The sequence below is a fragment of the Cebus imitator genome, unplaced genomic scaffold (assembly GCF_001604975.1).
Source record: "Cebus imitator isolate Cc_AM_T3 unplaced genomic scaffold, Cebus_imitator-1.0 Scaffold138, whole genome shotgun sequence".
Lineage (NCBI taxonomy): Eukaryota > Metazoa > Chordata > Mammalia > Primates > Cebidae > Cebus > Cebus imitator.
In genome coordinates this window covers 4681988-4696731 of record NW_016107453.1, presented here as the reverse complement: position 1 = coordinate 4696731, position 14744 = coordinate 4681988, and the positions used below count along the sequence as shown (strand labels likewise).

The following is a 14744-nucleotide window of genomic DNA, read 5'->3' as shown; positions in this document are numbered from 1 at the left end:
TGGTCACAAGAGTCGCACTGGTGACCTGTGGGGCTCCTCTGCTGGGAATCTTCTGGTCTGTGAGCAAAAAAATTCGTCTGAAAGTGTGGTGTCCTCTCATTCTCTGCGCTTTCACTGTGAGCTATGATCCCGAGCTGCTAGTAATCGGCCATCTTGGATCTCTCCCCTCCCTCCTTTTTTTTGCATTTTGTACACAACCTTTGTACACAAACACACATCTCTCCCTTCCTTCCTTTTTTTTGCACCTTCCTTAGATTGTTGCATAGACAACAATCTAATTAAAATTTATTTTCACCAGAATTGAAAAACTGGAACCAAAACAGGTCCTAAACATGTTTAACCCCTAAATATTTTAGTATTTCACACTTGGCTCTTCTAATATTTCTTTATTCTTTATTCTGCTGCTGTCAATCCTTCATTCTCCGTCCACCCAACCATCACCTCCCATTTTTCATGTTACTGATGCAGTACATGTAGAGACTCAGGTAAAACTATGACACTACATCATTTCTGCTATGATAGCTCATCTGTAAGAAGGATATAAAAATTATTACAGATTTATTGTGAGTTAAAGGCTGTAACTTATGTTCCATGAATAATACTTAGCACCATGTCTGGCTAAATGTTTTAAATGCACATAAAATGTTTTTAAAATTTATCTACTATTATTTTTTATTAAGATAGAAAACCGAGATTCCTTATCATTTTCCCAAATTAAGCTTTAGACCCTCTAGTCTATTTTACATGATTAAGAAAAAAAAAACAACTAGAATGCCTTTAGGTATGTTTCTAGCTCCAAAGAACCCTCCAGAGCTCTCACACCACTAGAATGAGTTAATTATTGTTACTTCAGTGACATCACAGTCAAGATATTAACAATCACAAGTGCAGTGAATTAAATTCATATACTATAGCAAAGTTTACAAAAACTTTAAGTGAACAAATACATATTAACAAATATGATTTTCTCTAACATGGATTATAATCACATGTTCCAAAGTGAAGAATTCTCAAAAATATCAGAGTAAACATATCAAAATTATAGAGAATCGATTTGCACTTTTTGGTAAATAAATTTAGACAGAACCTCACCACTATGATGAGGTATAGAGTATTTCATAGACATAGCTTACATCTTGTAGTTTTTTAAAATATATTTTCTAATATTCTTTCAAATCCATAAAGACTAATGTCATTCTCAGATGGTGTTTTACCTTTTCAAAGAACTGAATCAAGAACTTATTTTTTTCACTTTTAGTGCTATTGATATATTAAAGCTTGTGATTTTAAATATAGCTTAATCTTGGATGACAGAATGATATTAAAGTATCTGCAAGTTCCATATTATTAACATTATTGAAACAAAATGAAGACATAATAAATCAGCAAAAGGAGTAAATACTAGAATAACAAATAATTATGTTTCTGATGAAATAACTATTTGCTAACACTTTAATGCCTGATTTGCTGACTCTGATTAAAGCCTTAATGAATAACCACTCAGTGGTTACCTTTAATGTGTCAGCTTGTCAAGGCTATGGTACCCAGTAGTTTGTCAAATGCCAGTCTGGATGTTGTTAAGTATTTTTTACATGTAACTAATATTTAAAACAATAAACTTTGAGGAAAGCAGATAGCCCTTCACAATAGGAGTATACCTCCTCCTATTTGTTGAAGACCTTAAGACTGAAGTTTCCTGAGGAAGAAGGGATTCTCAAGACTGCAACATAGAAACTCTGCCTGAGTTTCCAGCTTGTGGCACTGTGAATTCAGACTCAACACTGTGTCATCAACTTTTACTCTTACCTGAATTTCCAGCCAGCTGGCCTATTTTGCAGATTTTGGGCTTGTCAGCCCCCAGTTGCATAAGTGAGTTCCTTAAAATAAATTTCTCTCTTTCTTTGTACACAAACACACATATTAGACACACACACATGCCCATGTGCACGTGCACACACAGACGCATGCGTGCGCATGTGCGCATACACACACACACACACACACACATCCTATTGGTTCTGTTTCTTGGAAGGACCCTGACTAAAACCCTCTGCAAGAAATAGCTTTTTCAGTATTACCTGTCAATATCTGTCTAGCTAATTGATCATGTGCTTCTTGAATCTCAATGTAACTTTACAACCTAGGTTGTTCCTTCACAACCTAGCAAGGAACAAAACTAAACACAATGTAGTCATATGGAAACTCATTGTGGAAACTAAATTATAAGAACTTCATTTTCACCTTCAAGTCATAGAGTTCTGCAATTGTTAGGAACTGCAGTAGGTATCCCGTCCCACCTTTGGCATGTGTAAGAGCTAAAATAACTTGCTGTAATTCAGTTTTGCTTCCATTCTGACACACTAAAACTCATCTCTATTAATGTAAGAGATCAGACATTATAATCAGTGGTTTCTCACACTAGCATTTACTCGGTAGGCTTAATAACACCTAATTCTGTTAAACATGTCTATGCTTTGCTCAGTCCCAATGAGGCTCTGTTTCTGTTATGCTATAGTGCTAAATTAAAATGAACAAACAAGCAAGAAACAAGGAACACAGAAGTTCACTATGTTACTGACTCCCTCTCTAGTCCTTTAAATTTTTATTTTTTTGCTAGATTATGTGCATCTTTGCTAATTTTCAAGATGGAGATTTGAATACTAAGTTTTGAAAACAAAAGAGAAATTGAATATTTCTTAATCTTCTTAGAAGAATCTGTAGTGTTTATAAACTGAAAAGCAAACTGATAAAGATTGAGGATGTCTACTGGCCTGCATCAGTTAAGTGGTCCATCAAGCACTCAGGTGACAAAATTCACAAGTGCAAGGAGAAAAACATGTCACCACATTCTGTCACCTTAGTAACAAACACACTGCTGAGCCAGACACTGAGAGCAAGTCATGGTAGGGAAGTGGTCATGCATGTCCATGGAAAATAATGGAGAGAAAAGAACTGGGGCATCTGTTCAATTGGAGCATGTATTATAATTGAAGACAATGAAGAGCCATGTTATTCAAAAGATGTTTGGTTTCTTTAACATATTTTAATAAATATACATAATATTTTATTCACATGAATTGTGCAAAAGGATAAGTATAGTGCTGTGGCAGAAATTATTAACATAAAAACAAAACAAAATAGGGTGAAATAATAAATATGGGATTGTTGATTTCATCTTTTCTTGGCTCAGTTTATGTCGCAGACAATGTAAACAAACTCCCCTTACTTTCTGATCAGGGTGCCCCTAGCAATGGCTTATGTTATTCCTACAGTTGAAAGACAGATTGTCACTATTTCTGATATTTCTACTCAATGGGAAAGGACAGTTTTTTCAACAAGTTGCTCCAGGATGGTTGGACATTCTTAGGAAAAAATCAAATACAAAATTCAAAATACAATTCAAATACAAATACAATACAATATACAAAATACAATAAAAATACAAAATACAAAAAATCAAATACAAATGCTATATATATATGTGTGTGTGTAGGTCTCTCTCTATATATATAGACCTATACAATATACAAAATATATACAATATACAAAATACGATTCAAAAGCAAAATACGATTCAAAAGCAAAATACAGAAAACAAATACAAAAGTATACACACACACACACACACACAGAGAGAGAGAGAGAGAGAGAGAGAGAGAGAGAGAGACCCAAACTCTCTGCACCATATAATAAGAGATTTTTAGCTAAATTAGACTTTGTAAAAATTTAAAACATCTGTTTTCAAAGACTTTAATATGAAAATGAAATTAAAAGTCACAGACTGGAAGAAATATTGGAAAAATACATACTTTGACAGAAGATTTGAACCTCAGTCTTTTGTATTAAGAAAACAGAATCTAATTATAATGAGATAACACATTTAGAAAATGGTCAAAAGTTTGGAACAAACATGGCTAAAAGGAGAGGCGTGGGAGGCAAAAATCACATGAGAAAATGTTCAATATTGTTATTCATCAGAGAAATGCTAACTGAAACCACAATGGGACCCATTACATGCCAACCAGAATAGATAAAATAATAGTAATGGTAATATACACAGTGCTGTTGAGATTATGACACAAGCAAGATTTTCATACATTGCTGTTGGAATGCAAAATGGTACAGCCACTGTGGAAAACAGTTTGTCAGTTTTTTATAATGTTAAACATGCAGTTAAAATATAAACCAGTAATTCCATGCATAGGTATTTATCTAAGAAAATTGAAAACATAGTGTATTAGCCTGTTTTCACATTGCCTTAAAGATGCTACCTGAGACTGAATAATTTATAAAGAAAAAAGTTTTAATTGACTCAGAGTTCTGCATGCCTGGAGAGGCCTTAGGAAACCTACAATGGTAGCAGAAGGTAAAAGGGAAGCAAGGCACTTCTTATGTGGCAGCAGGAGAGAGACAGCACACAGGGGAATCTACCACTTTGAAAACTGTCAGATCTCAGGAGAAGTTCCTCACTATCACAAGATTAGCATGGCGGAAACCACCCCCATGATCCAATCACCTTTCACTAGGTCGCTTCCTCTACATAAGAGAATTACAGTTTAAGATGGGATTTGGGTGGGGCCACAGGGTCAAACCATATCATTCTGCTCTTGCCTCCTCCCAAATCTCATGTCCTTTTTACATTTCAAAACCAATCATGCCTTCCTAACAGTCCCACAAAGTCTTAACTTATTCCAGCATTAACCCCAAAGTCCAAATTCAAAGCCTCATCTGAGACAAGGCAAGTCCTTTCTGTCTATGAGCCTGTAAAATTAAAAACAAGTTAGTTACTTCCAAGATACAATCGGGGTACAGGTATTGGGTAAATGTTCTCATTCTAAGAGGGAGAAATTGGCTAGAACAAAAAGGCTACACGTCCCATGCAGCACAGGCATTAAATATTAAAGCTCTGAAATAATCTCCTTTGACTTTATGTCCCACATCCAGGACACACTGATGCAAGAGGTGGGCTCCTAAGGCCTTGGGCAGCTTCACTTCCGTGTGTGACTCTGCAGGGTGTAGACCTCATGGCTGCTTTCACAGGCTGGCATGGAGTGTCTGTGGCTTTTTCAGGTATGCAGTGCAAGCTGTGGGTGGATGTACATTTCTAGGGTCTGGAGGATGGCGGCCTTCTCATAGCTCCACCAGACAGTGCCCCAGTGGGGACTCTGTGTGGGGAATCACACCCCACATTTCCCTTCTGCAATGCGCTAGCAGAGGTTCTCCATGAGGGTTCTGACTTGTGGTAGATTGTTGCCTGGACATCCAGGCATTTCCATATGTCTTCTGAAACTTAGGCAGAGGTCCCCTAACCTCAGCTCTTGTTTTCTGCACACCTACCGGCCCGATACCACTTGGAAGCCACGAATGCTTGGAGCTTGCACCCACTGAAGCAACAGCTGGAGTTATACCCTGGCCCCTATTAGCCACAGCTGGAGCTGGAGGTTCTGGGACACAGGGCATCAAGTCCTGAAGTTACACATAGTAGCCAAGCCCAGGGTGTGACGTATGAAGCCATATTTCCCTCCTAGGCCTCCAGGTGGGTGATGGGAGTGACTCCCCTAAAAGTCTCTGACATGTCTCGGAGACATTTTCCCCATTGTCTTGGCTATTAACATTCAGCTCCTTGTTACTTATGCAAATTTCTGTGGCCAGCTTGAATTCCTCAGCAGAAAATGGGTTTCCCTTTCCTACCACATGGTCAGGCTGCAAATTTTCCAAACCTTTATGCTCTGTTTTCTTTTTCAAAAAAGTTCCAATTTCAAACCATTCTTTCTGAACAGATGTAACTGAAAGCTTTCAAAACAAGCCAGGTCACATGTTGAATGTTCTGCTGCTTAGAAATGTCTTCCACCAGATACCCTAAATCATTTCTCTCAAGTTCAAAGTTCCACAGATCTCTAGGGCAGGGGAAAAATGCCACTAGCTTCTCTGCTAAAGCATAGCAAGAGTGGCCTTTGCTCCAGTTTCCAGTAAGTTCCCTGTCTTCGCCTGAGACCACCTCAGCATGGACTACATTGTCGATATCACTATCAGCATTTTGGTCAAAACCATTTAACAAGTCTCTAGGAAGTTCCAAACTTTACCACATCTTCCTGTCTTCTTCTAAGCCCTCCAAACTCTTCCAACCTCTGCCTGTTTCTCAGCTCCAAAGTTGCTTCCACATTTTTAGTTTATCATTAGAGCAGCATCTAACTCTGCTGGTACCAATTATCTGTATTAGTCTGTTTTCATACTGCTATGAAGATACTACCTAAGACTGGATAATTTATAAAGAAAAATTGTTTAATTTACTCACAGTTCCTCATGGTTGGAGAGACCTCAGGAAATTTACATAATGGCAGAAGGTGAAGGGGAAGCAAAACACATGTTACATGGTGGCAGGACAGAGAGAACACACACAGGGGAAACTGGCACTTTTAAAACATCAGATCTCTGGTGGCTCATGCCTGTAATCCCAGCACTTTGGGAGGCCGAGGTGGGCGGATCACGAGGTCAAGAGATCAAGACCATCCTGGCTAACATGTCGAAACTCCATCTCTATTAAAAATACAAAAATTAGCTGGGCATGGTGGCGCGCACCTGTAAGTCCCAGCTACTCCGGAGGCTGAGGCAGGAGAATTGCTTGAACCGGGGAGGTGGAGGTTGCAGTGAACCAAGATTGCGCCACTGCACTCCAACCTGGTGCCTGGAGATGGAGTGAGACTCTGTCTCAAAAAAAAAAAAAAAAAAAAAAAATCAGATCTCTTGAGAAGTCCCTCACTATCATGAGAACAGCATGAGGGAAACCATCTCCATGATCCAATCACCTCTCAACAGGTCCCTTTCCTGACATGTTGGAATTAGAGTTACAGATGAGATTTGGATAGGGACACAGAGCCAAACCATATTACATATGTCCACAAAAATATCTGTATGTGAACGTTTCTACCGGTTTTATCCACAATAACTCCAGATTCAAAATCATCTAAATGTCATTTTCTAGCATATAGCATTTATACAATGAAATACCACTTGGCAATAAAAGGGAATGAACTATTGGAATATGCAACAACATGGCTGAATCTCAAAAGCATTATGCTCTGTGAAGGAAGTTAAACACAGAAGGAAACATAATGTATAATTCCATTTACCATGTGGTTCAAAAAATAAGACTTCAGGAGGAGAAATTTAGATACTAGGGAGGCAGATTGACCAAAAGGACCACAGGAGGATTTCTAGAAATAATGGAAATACTCTATCTCAATCAACTGGTGATTACATGACTATATATGGTTGTGAAAACTTGTTGACTGGGAAGCCGAGGCCAGGAGTTCAAGACCAAACTAGGCAACATAGTGAGAATCTGTCTCTACAAAAAAAAAAAGAAAGAAAGAAAGAAAAAAAAATCAGCTAGGGGCGGTGGCATGCATCTGTAGCCCTAACCACTCAGGAGGCTAAGGCAGGAGAATCACTTGAGCCCAGGAGATTGAGGTTACAGTGAGCTGTGATCCCACTACTGTACACCGGCCTGGGCAACAAAGCAAGCACTTGCCCCTCCACCAAAAAGGGAACAGAAAGGAAAAACTTATTGAACTGTACACCTAAAACTGGTGAAATTCATTTTATGGGAACTGCATATCCATAGATCTGACTTTAAAAAATAAATAGTCAAGCAACTGACCAGAGGAATATGTTAACAATATATGACAGACAAAGGCACACAAAAAGAATGCACAAATATCTCTAAAAATACATTTAAAAGAACAAATGACTCCATAGACTAATGGCTAAAAGATAACCAAATACGAGAAACTAAAACAGGTATGGGTTATATGGCTGCGTGATGGAGTCAGGATTCAAACTGTGACAGCCTAAATCCAAGAGCTTTGATTCTAACTACCATGCTAAAATTGAAATTGTGTATGTCCAGCAATTTCATCTAAATATATACATTCCAGAAGCCCTAGACAGTAGGTGCAAGGGGCCTATCTAGAAGCATATTCCTTGCCACTTGGTTTGTGATAGTAAAAAATCAGGAATGGTAGACAGATACATCAATAAAATATTTTTATACAGTAGAATTCTATAAATTTGTAACAAGCAATAAACTAGATGTGTGTAACATAGCAATATGGTTATTTGCTCAAAGTCTGACACCATTTTCACAATTCAAATCTTGTATCTGCTACTAACTGCATGAGTAAGTTTGGGCAAGTAACTCAACCTGTGTGTCTCAACTTCCTCATATATAAAATAAGAATAAAAACAGTGTATACCCTGTCAAATTATTATGAGGATTAAGTGAGGTAATATTTGTAATAAAGTGCTAAAAACAGTGCCTGGCATTTAAAAGTGCTGCTGTAGTGATGATAAATGCACAAATATATACATATCAACATGGATATGTTTTAGATAATTTTATTTAAATAAATTTAATATAAGAAGAAAGTTGGCTGGGCGCAGTGGCTCACGCCTGTAATCCCAGCACTTTGGGAGGCCGAGGTGGATGGATCACGAGGTCAAGAGATCGAGACCATCCTGGTTAACGTGGTGAAACCCCGTCTCTACTAAAAATACAAAAAATTAGCTGGGCATGGTGGCGCGTGCCTGTAATCCCAGCTACTCAGGAGGCTGAGGCAGGAGAATTGCCTGAACCCAGGAGGCGGAGGTTGCGGTGAGCCGAGATCGCGCCATTGCACTCCAGCCTGGGTAACAAGAGCGAAACTCTGTCTCAAAAAAAAAAAAAAGGAAGAAGAAAGTTACAAATATATATACATATCCGGTAAGATGGCATAGTAACTTAAAATAACAATAAATGGCATAAATCTATAAAATATGTAAGACAATTTTCTGGAATGCTTTGCAAAAATGAAGGCATTATTGTGATATCTTTGGAAAGATGTAAAGAAGAGTCAGGCTGAGTTTGTTCCACAAGGGGTCTCTCTCTGTAAGGTGGTGAACAGAATGGTGGTTACTATAGACTTGGAAGGTTAGTGGAAAGAAAGGAGAGAGAGGTGTTGGTTAATGGGTGCAAAAATATAGCCAGATAGAAGGAAGAAGCCTTAGTGTTCACTAACACAATATGGCAACAGTAGTTAACAATAATGTATCGTATATTCCAAAATAACTAGAAAAGTGATTTGGAATGTTCTCAACATACAAAATAATGATAAATGTTTAAGGTGATGGATATGCCAATTACCCAGATTTGATCATTACACATTGTGTGTCTATATCAAAATATCACATATACCCCATAAATAGGTGCAACTGTTAAGTATCCATAAACATTTAAAATAAAAAACAGAAAGATGACAACACAACACAAACCTGACAACTGTAAGCATAGGCATCCAGAAAACTGCTCTAGAATTTCCTTGATTACTTTATGTAGTTTTCCATATGTATGTTTTCTAGTAAATGCAAGGGTAAGGTCTCAGAAGGGATAAGAAGAACAGAGAGGTCTGTAAGCAGAGCTGTTTAGAACCTCCCCTGTTTTTTTGAGATGTAGTTTCACTCTTTGTTGCCCAGGCTGGAGTGGAGTGGCACGATCTTGGCTCACTGCAAACTCTGCCTCCCAGGTTCAAGCTAGTCTCCTGCCTCAGCCTCCCGAATAGCTGCGATTATAGGTGATCGCCACCAGGCCTGGCTGATTTTTCTATTTTTAGTAGAGACAGGGTTTCACCGTGGTAGCCAGGCTGGTCTCAACCTCCTGATCTCATGATCCGCCCACCTGGCCTCCCAAAGTGCTGGGATTACAGGCGTAAGTCACCACGCTTGGCCTTTTTATTTAAAATGAAAGACACGGCCAGGCGCGGTGGCTCACACCTGTAATCCCAGCACTTTGGGAGGCCGAGGCGGGCGGATCACGAGGTCAGCAGATCAGGACCATCCTGGCCAACATGGTGAAACCCTGTCTCTACTAAAAAATTAGCTGGGCATGGTGGCGTGCGCCTATAGTCCCAGCTACTTGGGAGGCTGAGGAAGGAGAATTGCTTGAACCCAGGAGGCGGAGGTTGCAGTGAGCCGAGATTGCGCCACTGCGCTCCAACCTGGCACCTGGCAACAGAGCAAGACTCTGTCTCAAAATAAATAAAATAAAATAAAATAAAAAGTCACGGGTGATGAGGGTCTGAAGATGCAAAGTGGATGAATTTGAAGCAGGAAGGGCTGTAGTGAAGTTAAATGAGGTGCCAGGGCCTGGGAAAGTCTCATTGAGGCAGGAGGACCTCCGAGAAAGCCACAGGCCTGGATAGGCTTGCATGGGGACTGGGAAAGAGACCATGAAAAGGATACTCCAGCGAGTTGTCATCAAGCCCTTTACTCAGCAGTGGGTCCTTCATCGTTAGCATTAATGTTTAACAGATACGTTTCCCCCGGGTGAGAATTTTAAAAACAAAATCTAGTGTAAAGCAGCTGTTATGAAGAAGGTTCTTTACTGAACAGACAATAAAAGTCTCTTCTAGATCTGGAGAGAGCAGAAAATTAAAAAGTGAACAAGAAGGAAAAAAAGGTATAGGGTGGAATATATGGATTTCTACTATTTCTGCTACCGCTAATATTTGGCTAATTTGAAAGATTTTCATCAATCTCTGGAAACACTGCAATAGAAGATTGTCAGTTTGAAGCTTCTACTACATTACTATGTTGACTTGGAAAATCAATTGCTTTTCAAGTATTTCAGATCATAAGCTACTTGTGATCAGGATACTCTAATGATAGTTTCATTCTCTGTAGTGTTGTTATGTCTAAATTTCTAAAGAGGAGAAAGGAAAGGAAAAGAAAAGAAGGGGAAGGAAGGGGAGAGGAGGGAAGGGAAGGGAAAGGAAAAGGAAGAGAAGTAAGGAAAAATAAAGGAAGGCAGGAAGGAAGGGAAAGAAAAGGGAAGAAAAAAAGAGGGAGTTAGGAGAAAGGAAGGAAGGAAGCAAGAGAGGAAGGAAGGGAAGAAGGAAGGGAGGGAGGGAGGGAGGAAGGAAGGAAAAATAAAAGATTTCAATATCATGTGTTCCCTGACATATCAAGATAGTGAGTTTTTCTTTTTATACTATTACATTGCCTATGTATGTAGAGTACATGGAGTGTTTATTAGTTCCAGAATCCACTTTTGAACTGTTAAGGTTAATCTAGTTTTGTTTTGCTTTTTCTGCCTTTCAGAGGGACACATTTATTAGCATTTGTGAGTTGTTCGTTTGCATTTGTACTAAGTGCATACATAATTCCTAATAAAAAAAAGTGTTAAGTCAATTAGAAATGGGTGGAGGGAGTGTTAATTGGAACGGACTTATTCCCAAATTATTTTAGTGTTTCCCAGCCACAGGGAACTGGTCTAGAAAGGCAAGAACTTTTGGTTATTAGAAAGTTGTTTTTGTTTGTTTGTTTGTTTAGCAGAGTCAACATTTAGTGAGAAAAGAAAAAAATATTTCTCATTCTAAAGGAGTTAAAAGCTGCCATTATAAGGAATCCCATGTGTTGGGGTGGTGCATGCTTTTTAGTAAATTTAATAGGTGTGCATTCATAAAGCACAGCTTATTTTACTTTGGTGAATCAGAGCGATGGTTTAAGTATTGCACAAGGGCACTTCATGTGATGCATGCCACACTTTGGATTCTGCATGGGAGAGATAATCATAAAACAAAGTAACTAAGTGCTCTGAAGCAGCGTGCTTGGGAATAAAGCAAGTTAATTTTCAGGTAGTTAAGAGGCTCTCTTTTCGATAACAATTGTGAATGCCATTTCCCTTAGTTAAACCAAATAAAATGTCTGATTCAAAAGAAGAAGAATAGGCACAGATAAGAAGGCTCTTTCTGCCTTAAATCTAAGCATGGATTACCAAGATTCTTTTCTCTTTCCTGGGCTAGGAAGTGAAATATACTTTAAATGTATAAAGATCAGTAAGGCATAGAATTCCCCTGTTGAACACTATTCAATGTGAATATCCTTAGGAAAGGTAAATAAGGCTTTATTAGACTTTTATATCTTAGCATAAATAAGCTTAATAGTTTCTTTTCTAAGACAAGATGAAGTTGAATTTACTTTTATATTTGCAAGGTATTTGCAACTTGACTCTGAATAAGAAAACTACGCTTAAAGCTTCAATTTTGCTTTTAGCTTACAGAGAAATTAGGGTAAACTTAATGAAGCTCCCTGAGAGGTAATTTTTCCATGTATGGGTTGACCAGAGGATGTTTAAAGACCCATGTAACCCTAATACTTCACGTTAATACTTCAAGTTATTTTTTACTTCAGAAAAAAATGTTAAGAATTCCTCAAAGTTTATTTTAGGTATAAACTAATAATCGCAGCTAAGAATCTGTCTTTTTATCCAGAAAAAAAAACTGAAAATAAAACAAAACAAAAAATGATGAGTTGATGTAGAGCATAACCATGGAATAATGCTTGCTACAAGATAGGCTCATCAGCAAATATCTGAAAAACTTCTATATAAAGTATTACTAAAAAAGTTGTGTTTATTGTTTCCTAAGTGAGCTTTGTCTAATGTAGCCTCTCGTTAAGGAAGATGCCTGGTATGGACACCCAAGGTAATGCTGCACTCCTCAATTCTGATACTGATTTCCTAAGATATCAGTACTAGGTCTGACAGATTGCTGAGACTACCAAATATATTAGTATTTGGAGAAACCCACTGTTTCGAGTAACAAGTGAAATGCTTGTGTGAAAAAAAAGACAAACTATTTTGAATAGTAACTACTGATGCTCCTGATATATTAATGGAAGTGAAGAAAGAATTTTGTTTAATTCCATTTGGTACTAAGTACTCACTGTACTCACAAATAATAAGAGGCAAGATAGTCATAAATGTGATAACATATAACATTGAAGGTCAGACCACAGTGAATTTCAGGGAAAAAACACTGAGTGACTTCCTTCTAAGTGTTCCAGAGTGACTAAAGTACAACTCAGTATATGAAGACATGATAAATTAAACAATAACCAAGGGAAGAATTCTTATAATAAAAGGTGAGCAAGGAGGAGGGAGTGTTCAGACAGTGGACACACCCATGTCTAAGAGTATATATAACTTGTTGTCCAGACTATGACATTCAAACTCAGAGAATCTTTCCACTACAACTCAGCTGAACTCACAGCTCCCGTCAACATGTCCTACAACTGCTGCTCTGGAAACTTCTCCTCCCGCTCCTGTGGGGGCTACCTGCGCTACCCAGGCTCCTCCTGTGGCTCTTCCTACCCCAGCACCCTGGTCTATAGCACTGACCTCTGCTCTCCCAGCACCTGCCAGCTGGGTTCCTCCCTCTACAGGGGCTGTCACGAGGCCTGCTGGGGGCCCACCAGCTACCTGACATCCTGTGTGGAGTCCAGCCCCTGCCACACCTCCTGCTACCGCCCCAGGACATCCACGCTCTTCAGTCCCTGCCAGACGACTTACTCTGGGCCTCTAGGCCTTGGCTCCAGCAGCTGCCGCCCCCTGGGCTATGGATCTAGGAGCTGCTACTCAGTGGGCTGTGGATCCAGTGGCTTCAGATCCCTGGGTTATGGAGGCTGTGGCTTCCCTTCCCTGGGCTATGGATCTGGATTCTGCCGCTCAACCTACTTGGCTTCTAGGAGCTGCCAGTCTTCTTCTTACAGACCAGTCTATGGATCAACCTTCTGTAGATCAACTTGTTGAATTTCCAGACCTTTTAAGCAAAATGTCTCGGTCTCTATGTAGAGCTGCTATCATAGGCTTTTCCAGCCATGTGAGCTAACCCATCGTACAACCAGCTCTTTATCCTTTCTTTGGCATCAAGTACTGGCTGAACAGGCTAGTTCTTCAGATTGTGAAATTAATGAATGACCAAAATATAGAGTCAAATGTCTATAATTTTGAAACAAGTGATTCATTATTACCTAAGTTCATCTTATAAAGTATATGGAAGTTCAGTTTTGTTTCACGTAATAAATTCATTTACTGTTGATTCCAATATGTTTTTTTTTGCTCTTTTGTTGGTTTTCGAAGTTTGATTTGTGATCTGTATTTGGGGCTACAGGCCCCCAGAAGTCCTTTCCTCGGACATCTATTTCCCTAGGTACTGTAATGTCATCAGGCCTGGTGTATGGGGAGATTCTGTGGGAACTCCATTGCCAAAAGGACAACAAGTGCATGTCTCCTGCTATGGAAACTGGTTGGATTCTTAACAGAATTATTGAGAGTAGGCCCATAACTGTGGTGAGTTTTCAAAAAAGACACATTTTGCTGACAATCACATTTGTTTTTTGTTTACATTTTGAAAACAGTATTTACAGTTTGCTCAGAACATGTCAACTAGGTGATTAAATTTAAAATATATAAATTATTTGAAGAAATCTGATATATTAGGATGAAAAAGGGAAAATACAAAGTGTTAGGTACTGGAGGGCATTATGGTTGTGTTTAAATATAGGACAAAATAAATTATCCAGTGTGTGCATGTGTGTGTATGTTGTGTGTGCGTTGTGTGTGTGTGTATGAGAAAGAGAGAAGCAGAGAAAACAAAGACTTAAGGTTTATAACTGTGAGTAATGGAAACAGTTATAGGGAGAAAAACTTTGGCTTGTTACAAATTTATATTTATAAATTATACATTTATAGAACTATTATAACCTGTGTGTTTTTCTTTAAGTTACTGAGTCTCTCAACAAGGAAAAATATATTATTTTTCAGTGATTTCTGCATTGAGTGGGAGTTTAAATTAGATTATTTTCAATATTCTAGATCTTATAACCTTCCTCCATATCCTTGGAATCCACTGCTCAATTGTGACAGTGTG

The 14744-nt window shown here is 38.6% G+C and overlaps 1 protein-coding gene across 1 annotated transcript; it reads left to right on the top strand.

Annotated features, from left to right (window-relative positions):
* The first annotated feature begins 13044 nt into the window (after positions 1–13044).
* On the top strand, positions 13045–13913 carry LOC108313532 (keratin-associated protein 13-2). Its single transcript, XM_017541957.2, has one exon. It carries the CDS (start codon positions 13097–13099, stop codon positions 13622–13624), a length of 528 nt encoding a protein of 175 aa, XP_017397446.1. The 5' UTR covers positions 13045–13096; the 3' UTR covers positions 13625–13913.
* Positions 13914–14744: the final 831 nt, after the last annotated feature.

Excerpts from the sequence above, each read along its gene's own strand:
- LOC108313532 (XM_017541957.2), top strand. The coding sequence starts at position 13,097 with ATGTCCTACAACTGCTGCTCTGGAAACTTCTCCTCCCGCTCCTGTGGG.